Genomic DNA, 10,265 nt, shown 5'->3' with positions numbered 1-10,265 from the left:
TATGATTTAAAATGTTTGAATTGTACTGTTATCAATAGTTATAACTTTTGATAAAACAACGAGATATTATATCATAAGTTTTTTTTATATATAAAAAAATACATGCAAATTTTTAGATTTCTTGCATTGAGTTAATTGTAGTTGAATTAATTTATTATGCAAACTCACAAGAGTTGTCCTTTTTTATGCATGTATAATAAATAATGCACAAACCTTTTTTTAGCTATAAATAATCAATAAAAATGTCCTGTCGACGTTCATAAACCTTTCATTCTTCCTCCTCTTTGGTACCAACTCTAAAGCCATGTCGACCACAGAATTTAACAACATTAATAATTACTCGTTCCGCCGGAGGCATGATTCTGGGGAACTGGACGTTTTCGAGGCAGCCCGATATTTCTCCGGTGTTCATGAAAATTTAGACGATTACAATATGATCAATGTTTTTCCTCACAAATCCATCATAGAAGAAATTCAAAGACCTGAAAGAATGCGCCTTGACTCGATGATGCGCAATCCAGTCCCTCCACAGAACCATGCAATGCATCAGAAGGAAATCAAGAAAAACAAGCAGCCAAGTTCCCCAGGTGGCAGGCTTGCAACTTTCCTGAATTTATTATTCAATCACACGAGTTCAAAGAAGTATAAATCCAAATCAATCGGCACGATTAAGGATCTTGAAGAGGCAACCCCACTTCATGGTGGAAGAAGGATAGGAAGAAGCAGCAAGATCTACTCAAGAAACCCTAATGATACTGCTTCTGCAGCTGATGATGCTGTTGACTCGAAATCCATGTATTCATGTTCAAGTTCTGGTTTCAGAACACCTCCACTGCCATTTTCAAACGTTCCCACAAAACCAGACGAAGAATTTGTGCGCTTTTTTTATCCGAAAAACGGTGGGAACGTGAAGGCGAAATCCCTGCATGATGCATTTTATTTTGACAAAATAAGCACGGATTATTTTGCCTCGAGTATCGAGGAGAAACTGAGGATATTCAACATCAAGAATTCTGCGGTGAACTGGATTGATGATGAGTGTCCATTGGAAGTAAAGGGATTCAGGAAATTCAGTGATGCTGATGATGGAGCGGACACCGATTCGAGTTCTGATCTGTTTGATTTACCAAACCATGATTTAGATCATGTTCATGGAAATGGTCTGCCTGTTTATGAAACAACCCAAATGAACATAATCAGGAGAGAGGCTCTTGTTTAATCACGTTTACTTATTTTAATGTTGTGATTTGCGTTTTCGAACTTCTATATTTCACTATTTGATATCATAATTGAATTTTAAAATTGTAGCTTTAACCTTTTTTTTAATGATTCTGATACTTTTATCATGCAATTTTAGGCTTTTGTTCACGAACATGTTTACGTGTCATGTAGAAAACATACTAAAAATACAAAACGAAAAAAAGATAATGGACTAAAACTAAAATTTCATAATGATAAAAAATGCAAAAGAAAATAGAAAATACCAAATTAAAATTTTCACTGTTTATATTTTCATATTTTTGGGCATACTAGGGGTGAAGGTTGAGCTCTATATATATTCATGATTTATAATTAGCAATAGAACTTGTAAGTATTCTAGTTAAATTGAGTGGTCAATTGAAATTAAATATTTTGTAGCCTAATAGCTTGAATTTTTTTTTTAAAAAAAAGTTATAAATGACTACATCATTCTATGATTCTTTTATTTATTTTATTGTTGGAACGAAGTAATAATTTTAAAATTAAAGTAACACAAAGTTTGATTAAGCTGTACGGTGGTCGAGTCATTAAAGACTTTAAGCCGTGTCATAAAAAAGATCAGCACAACATATATATAACCAAGTATATTTACTTTTCACAAAGAAAACCTGTTAAATAAAATTAATAATATTTTATAATTCTGGAATTCTCATATTATATTTTGTTAAACTTATGTATTTTCACATTATTATTCCACATTATCATGATTATTTTATATCCAACATTTTAATAAGTCCCAAAAACTATTTTATTATGATTCTATATTATTATAACATAATAATAAATTTTCAAGTTTTTAAAAATTAATCACATTATTCGATATAATTAATCATTCTTTTAGGTTACTCTTGTTATAATTTTTGCGATTTTATATAATAATGATATATACTTAGTTTATTTTGTTCGATTTTCATTCATTTATATTATATAAGAGAGCTTTGTCTCATATTGCATTGTGCTTTTGCAAATCAGAAAATTCGAATGTAATTTTTTTTATTAATTAAGTTATAATAATTAGTACAATATAATATGAGATTATGGCAAAATTTACTCGCTAGTACTAGCTAGTATTTGAATGTTCGTTAATGTCGGTTCTCTACGAGGGGTAGTTGAGTTGGTAAGGCATTCATACATTTACTGAGAAATCTTGTGTTTAGAGAAGTCAATGGGGTGGGTGTGCCTAAATCCAAGACCCGTCCTATGAAGAAAACTTTGACCCATTACCCGCCCCACCCCGATTAAATATTCTTCGGATCCTCCCCATCCCGAATATGAAATGGGGCCGGGTAGACCCGTCAGACCCATGAGACTCGAATTTTTTTTAAATGAAAACAGTAATCTTCTTATCACATGACTGAATTATGAAACAAACAAGCCTCTAAATACAACACAACAGAAAACTAATTCAATATCATCAACCACACTTAATAATAACAAACAAAGTATTTTCACGACATAATGAATTACATAAAAAAAGAGTTACTAGCTCTCCAAAAAAAAGTCTTGACATCCCCAAAATTAAGTCATAACAGAATTTAAACAGATCAATATAAAATCAACGAGTAAGTATTATTTCAGACACATTCTTTAGGATCATCTTCCTCTTCATCAAGAATGGTGGGACAAGTTGGTAAATTAATTACCTACAAAATTAAAGAGAGAAAGTATATTGAAAATATAAAACTGTAAAAAAATGTAATTTAAAGAGAGAAAGTACAGTAACAAAATTAAAATGAAAGTACAATAACAAAATAAAATTGTGATTTATTTACCTTCCACCTCCACAACCATCTTCGCGAGCACATCAATGCCTACAAAGTCGTTGGATTAAGCCTACTACGATGAAGACCAACTATTCTTCCACTATTGCTAAAAGCATATTCAGATGCAACAGTCGACACAGGAATATCTAAAATATCCTTTGTCATTTTCTGTAAATTTGGATATTTGACTACCAACTAAGAATATCAAAATATTGAGTTCGTAGCAAGGCAATTTCTTCCAAATACATATCCAACTCGGTCAAGGATTTTGACGTAACTTGACTAGAACTTGAAGCCACAAATTTATCATACATATCTAAAATATTTATATCAGATGCATCAATATTAGAAACAGACTAAGTCCCATCAATCCCTGAACCCCCACTATTTTCCAATGATTTTTTTGTCTTGGATTGGTAATCAACCAATAAATCACAACAATTCTGTCGAACTTCGTCGATTTTAGATTGTGATATTTCATCATAATATGACAATTATTCCAATATTTATCATTTATATCCACATATATGGGACGGATATGGGACGAGTATTATAAGACCCATAACCCGCCACATACCCAGATGAGTCTAAAAAATTGGACCCGAGACCCACCTCATGACCCATTTAGTATGCCCAAACCCGTCCCAGACAGAGCGGGTCCATTGCGAGTCTGGGTAAAACCCTGACCCATTGACATCTCTACTTATTTTGAATCTTCATATTTTTGTTTTCTCAGTCGAGTCTGCTGTATATAATTATACAATATAATTTATCTGGTATTAAAAAAAATGTCGTACGGTTCTTCTGAAGAAGGTTCCATTTGAACCTAAACCTTAAGCCCACTTAAAGACTTATTTAATAAAATTTAAAAAATTATTATCTCGAAAACTGCTTATATTAATTCGCACTTAATACCATTCTGAAATCAGGCCGTTTTGGGCCCAGATTCAATTGGGCCTTCACATATTAATTTCTAATTTCAACCCAAGATATATACATAGAATCGATCCATCAGTCCATCGGCAAATAGGATACTGATGAAACAATTCAATATATTTCTTTTTAAAAAATCTAAATAATTTAATTCATTTATATTTGATAAATTTTAAAATTTTCATATTTATTTTATAGGTATAAAAAATATCCACTGCAATTATGTGGGGCCTTTAACTACTAATTATGATTACTCTACAATTTGATTAGAGTTAATTAATTATATTGAAAAGCGAGAAAAAATTTTCTTTACAATGAACTCAAAATGTGCCAACAATGATTATAATACTAAAAATAGTATATAAAAAATTCTCGTCTAAACACATCACAATATAAAATAAGTCCACACATACTGAAAGCAACTACGTACAAACAACTCATATCCCCGGGACATGCCCCTTACATTGATACATCAATCCACTAGGATAGACTACTCAACCACATCTCAGATGTGACTTCATCCAGAAGTATCATCTTTGGTCTCCTGATAATCTGAAATAATTTCAATTGTTGACACACAAATACAACAACAGCCATATTCGGGGTGACATACGCTCCCGTATGGAACAATCATAACATGTCGTGAAGGTATCAAATCAAATGCTCATCTATTGAGCATGCATCAGAATCAATCGAATCGTTACCCAATCAATGCTCGAGCAAGCACACCAATCTTAGTCAAGTTTAAAAGAATATTTATATGATAGAGTCGGAAAAGCGCCATCAAATCCCAAATCTCAAGCAATCAATCATATAGGTCACGAATGACTGTGTTTTTACAGGTCACATAATATCAAACATAGTATCATACTCAAAACTCCAGAATCAATCTCAAAATCTAATGATATCAAGATATCCAAATATCATAGCTTAACATACATGTCACGAATCGATGTGTGTATAAAAAAAATGATGTGTGTTAAAAAATATTTATTTTATACATCGCTCTACTATTATAAATATCATATATGTCACGTTAACTCAACAAATAAGACATATATATAGACATATAATTTCAGTCAAAACAATCAATCATATATCATATGACACATATATCCGTCGTTCGTAACATACCTTATATTTCTCAGTCATTATGTTTCTCCGTCTATTCTCGATATCTTTCAGGGGATCAATGATTCGTTGCACTAGATTTATCTACGCAACAATCACGTATACTTACTGCATGAATACTTAAAAATCTATGAAATCTCAAAAACAGTAATAAGTTGAGTTAAACCTTCATGTCAATATCAAGCAATTCACACACTATCATATTTTCAGGCATCAATTCAGTTCATTGATAAACTGGCATAAATCATTTAGATATTAAAATTACCCTAGTTCCAGCATAAAGTGTTCCTATATGGCATTGCTCGATTAAAATCCTAAAACACAAGGGAAATTACCTTAGTTATCGGTGAGCAGCACCACAATTAGCATCTATTTGCAGAAGATTTGCATTACAATTTTGCCCTTAAATTTTAAGGCAAAAACTTGTGTGAGACGGTCTCACGGGTCGTATTTGTGAGACGGATCTCTTATTTGGGTCATCCATGAAAAAGTATTACTTTTTATGCTAAGAGTATTAATTTTTATTGTGAATATGGGTAGGGTTGACCCGTCTCACAGATTAAGATCCGTGAGACGGTCTCACATGAGACCCACTCAAATTTTAATTGACTATTTTAAAATTATTAGATTATTTTTTACAAGAGTTCGTATGCAACCCCTCGTAATTCTATGTTATTTTCACTTTATTATTTAATTTTTAATTTCGATTATATTATGAGTTGTTCTACGACTCATAATTACATAAATAACATTAATCAGATCATAAGGTCTCACAAATTCGATGAATTGTATATGTAAGATAAAAGCCAATGATATTAATATTATTTCAAAATTCTTTTCCATTTGTAATTTAATTCACTTTTACGTTCCTAAAGGCAGCCATTATTTATTATTCTTCATTTTATTACCTAAAAAATAAATCTTTTATTATATTATAATATATTTCAAAAATTTATATAACGTCTAAAACTGAAGGATCCAATATATTCTGATATTACATGATATCTATAAATTCTTTTTATTCTCCAATTCATTTCTAAAAAATACATTTCCTGAAATATTCTTATAAAATACTAAAATATATCAAATATATTCAAAATTTATTAGCTCTCATTTAGCGTAAATTATAAGTCGATATTGTTATTATATTAAAATATTAGCCAAGTCGCTAGCATAGTCCTCTCAATGCACAGAGGCTCGAACCCTCGGAATGATGTGACTTTTTTTACTACTACTACTACTAATAATAATAATAATAATAATAATAATAATAATAATATAAAATGTTTGATAATTAAATACCACGTGATTGTTGTTAAAAATCAATTTGTAGTGTTTTAATTATGTCATAAAATATGTATTAATGGTATAAAAATTTGAACACCATCAATTTTAATCTAGCTCAACGCGCGACTCAATCTCAACTCAAAGAATTGTGGATTACATAAACATAAAATTGAATTTTTTTGAATGTTTGACGATCCAAACTCAACTTTATTTTCTATGTTATTAATTAAAGAAAATTCATGTTTGGTAAAGTTGTTGAGGTATAATTTAGCATTTGTATAATATGATGCGGCGGCCAAGACATGGAAAACTTAACAACATCGCACCTTCGTTTTTTTTTTTTTTTTTTTTTGGTTTAGTAATGATATTTGTTATAATTGAGTATCGAATCCGAAAATTCGTCTGAAATTTGAATTTTGGTACCAAATAGCCTTTTTCTTAGTTATTATGAGATTTGTCATAATTGAATATAGAATTCAAATTTTTTTTAAAAAAAAACAAAGAAGTGATTAGGATGATCTGAATTTTTTTTAAAAAAATTTATTTCGTGTTTTTTTCTGTAAGCTTTTATATTTAGTTATATATAACTTTAATTTTTTTAAAACGATTTTTATTTGTTCTTAATTACATTTTTTTAATTAAATTAAAAAATAATATTTTAACAAATTTTTATAACTTCATCTCACCCTTAGAAACTATGAGACAAAGTTCAACACATTATCATCGTCAATTTCGTCTAACCATTCAACATGAAGATGCCGTACCTAATTTGCTTTCTTCGATTTTTTCCACTTTAATCAGCTTTCTAAATTTGGCCTTTTTGTAATGACAAGTGGTAATAATGGAGATGAAACACCGACTATACAAGAGGGCAACAACTTCACTGTGCGTTACCTCATCCCACTACTCCCCTTGTCATTTATACATATATATATAAAGATATCTGTTGCTGTTCACTAGGTAAGCGCAAACAGCTTTTTTTTTTTTTATGTCGTTTATGTAAAATCTGGAACATAAATCACCAAAGCAGTGTCGTTTCTTGGGAAAAATTTTCGTGGGCTTTTCTTATATTCAGCGTTTATTGATGAAGTTTTAATCTTGGGCCGTCTCTGGATCAATTTCCCAAGGTGGGTATTCTTGTTGTTGATTCTTTTGATCTTCTTTTTGGATGATTGCCCTAATTTTGGTCGGAAATTTGTATAGCTTATTGTATATATGCTAAAATGGGTGGTATGTTTGTGTTTGGCGGCTTGATGTTTTTAGAGTTTGCGCTTACTTTGTCTTCATTCTTGGGATTAGGTTGTTCTTGAATTTTCTTGGTGAAGATTCTTTAGTTGTATACTTTTACCCTCAGTTTCAGATGTTAATTGGTTTATTATTATTCCAGGAGCGATTTGGTGTTTTTCCTAGTCTCATGTAATGCTAATACTTTGTTTAAGGTCAATGGACGTTTCATTTTTTTTTTCCTTAATTTGCGTTCAGAAATTAAGGTTTGGCTTCCAGAACAAAGCTCAGAATTGGACTTATATCGGTGCTAAGAATGAATGATTCATGTGTTATATAACAATTGTTCCATAGCTTAAGAACTCTAGTTTTGTCCTGAGATGGGGTCTTGGAGCTACACTTTTGAGGGGAAGGGTCTAGATGATGGTTTTGTGAAGAACATAAATCTTCTGAAGGAATGTCACAAAAAGTCTCATACCGTACCCTCTTGTGATTCTGAAATCATGGATTTTGTAGAGTCTGGTTTTCCGGATAAGATGAGACAACGAGTTCTTGGCAGTCAACGCTTCGAAAATCTAAGATATGACGTAAACTACAATTCTTGCATATCCATTCCATCTTTTTCTACCATTACGCCGACCTCATTAGCCGAATTTGGAACAAGATTTTCAAGTTCTGCCCAAAATGAAGAGGTGTTGGCTCTTCCTAGAGAACCGAATAGTAAACGGTGTAGTGTAGAGAACTCAGTTCTGCATGCTATGGAGCCTTTAGTGCGTGCAAAACGTGGACGGATAACAAATTTGCAGTCTCAGATTCCTGTTTGCCAAGTTCTTGACTGCAACAAGGATTTGAGTTCATCGAAGGATTACCACAAAAGGCACAGAGTATGTGGTCTTCATTCAAAGACTGCTGTAGTTATTGTGAATGGTCTCCAGCAAAGGTTTTGTCAGCAATGCAGCAGGTACAACCTCTTAACTTTAAATTCGCGATTCAGTCCACAACTTGGGAAATCATTTTTATGGAGGACAAATACCAAGTAGTTGAGTATAATAAGGTTATAAGATATTCTGTAGTCAAGTATTAAATAACACTTGCATTTCAGGTTTCACCTATTGCCAGAGTTCGATAAAAGCAAGCGTAGTTGTCGTAAACGCCTCGCAGGCCACAATCAACGCCGGCGGAAGCCTCAATTGGGTAAGTTTTGGTATACTTGTAGCCATTTGATAGAAAAATAAAATATAGACTTGCTATTGACTGATTTGCTTTTTGCCTGGGGTAACTACCTAATTCGATGACCCGTGTTTCAACTTTTTTACGGGTTCCGTGTTTCCGGGAACAGATTTATCGAACTCACCAGTGCTTTCCCCGAAAATATTTGAAGGTGGTTTCTTTGGTCAGCAAGGTGCAGAGCTAATGAACTGCAGTAGGCACGTCAAGTTGGAACACGAACTATGTCAAATACCACGAATAGAAGTCCCAACTAAATTCAGTCTGTCGCTTCCAAAATCTCTTCTCCATCTGCGATATCCTTCTGAAAATTCTTGTGGCCCATTTTCGGTTCAAGAGTTATCTGTGGACTCAAATTCCAGCAGTGCTCTCTCTCTTCTGTCAGCTCAATCACAGAACTTGTTAAGCAATTCTTCTGGCATATCAATGGCTTATCCTCTGATCTTCCAGGGAAATCAGCACACGAATTTTGTCGACCAGAGTGTTGATAAATCATCTTATAGTGTTGCTCAAGAATCATTCCCTGTGGTTCCTGATATCTCTTCCTCTATTGGCACTGAAATTACTCGAAATATGTTTGCTCAAAATCTCGAGTATTGTTCCGCTCCTGCAGGTGCAAACACCGTTGATTTAGTACAATTGTCATTACATCTGCAAAGAATGGAAGAACAGAAATATTCCGATCAAGTCAAGCTGGAAACGGTGTCTTCTGTCACTTTGTTGCACCATGAAGAGGATAGAAATCTACAGAGTCTCAATCCTCCCTGTTAAAGAATGAAAATACATGAGTCTGGTAATCTCTTTCAATCATCTCGTCCTACTATTGTCGATTCGTGCTGATCAATTTTCCTTGTGCATAGGAGCGTAAATAGGCAATGAGTGTATATGTGTTATTTTAGGGTGTAAATTACTCTATGTATCGTGTATATATTTCTCTCTTTCGGTGAAAGTTACAAGAGTGAAAAGTAGAGGTACTGCTTCATCGTAGCAGAGCAGCAATCTTTCTGAAACTGCGTTTCTTTTCATCTTCCACGCCAACCTGTATTGCAGAAAAGGATGATCTAATATTCCAACGATCCTTTTTACACTCATCACTCTGATGGATCCGGGCTTGTTCTTGTTGCACAATTGCTGAATGCTGAATTAACTGAACTGTAGTACCCTGAGTCATGACATACTCACGGCCCTCGCCATCTTACATGAGGAAGGCTTTGTCTGAGGTGTCTTATGTTGCATGGATACGGGTACGAGTATCAAATCGAATACGATATGGATAAGACGATACGGTAAATTTTGAAAATATAAAACACGATACGGTAATGATACGACAATTAGTAAAATATATGGNTAAATAAAAAGTAATAATTTTTCATGGATGACTCAAATAAGAGATCCGTCTCGTAAAATACGACTCGTGAGATCGTTTCACACAAGTTTTTG

At 32.7% G+C, this 10,265-nt stretch overlaps 2 protein-coding genes across 6 annotated transcripts; both read left to right on the top strand.

Annotated features, from left to right (window-relative positions):
- Nucleotides 1–245: 245 nt before the first annotated feature.
- LOC140990421 (protein BIG GRAIN 1-like E) lies at nt 246–1,312 on the top strand. The gene has a single exon (XM_073460099.1). It carries the CDS (start codon nt 305–307, stop codon nt 1,217–1,219), a length of 915 nt encoding a protein of 304 aa, XP_073316200.1. The 5' UTR covers nt 246–304; the 3' UTR covers nt 1,220–1,312.
- Nucleotides 1,313–7,115: 5,803 nt separating this feature from the next.
- LOC140990498 (squamosa promoter-binding-like protein 6) lies at nt 7,116–10,110 on the top strand. 5 transcript variants are annotated; one of them, XM_073460220.1, is made up of 4 exons: nt 7,116–7,259; nt 7,857–8,559; nt 8,701–8,794; nt 8,919–10,110. In XM_073460220.1, the coding sequence occupies exons 2-4, from the start codon at nt 7,979–7,981 to the stop codon at nt 9,594–9,596; spliced, it is 1,353 nt and encodes a 450-aa protein (XP_073316321.1). In that variant the 5' UTR covers nt 7,116–7,259; nt 7,857–7,978; the 3' UTR covers nt 9,597–10,110. The 5 variants fall into 5 exon arrangements, with proteins under 5 accessions (XP_073316321.1, XP_073316320.1, XP_073316319.1 ...); XM_073460219.1 differs by having other exon boundaries at nt 7,121–7,334; XM_073460218.1 differs by lacking the exon at nt 7,116–7,259 and adding an exon at nt 7,341–7,501.
- Nucleotides 10,111–10,265: the final 155 nt, after the last annotated feature.

This window comes from Primulina huaijiensis, chromosome 12 (assembly GCF_012295235.1).
Source record: "Primulina huaijiensis isolate GDHJ02 chromosome 12, ASM1229523v2, whole genome shotgun sequence".
Taxonomy (NCBI): Eukaryota; Viridiplantae; Streptophyta; class Magnoliopsida; order Lamiales; family Gesneriaceae; genus Primulina; species Primulina huaijiensis.
This window is presented reverse-complemented; position numbering and strand designations above follow the sequence as displayed.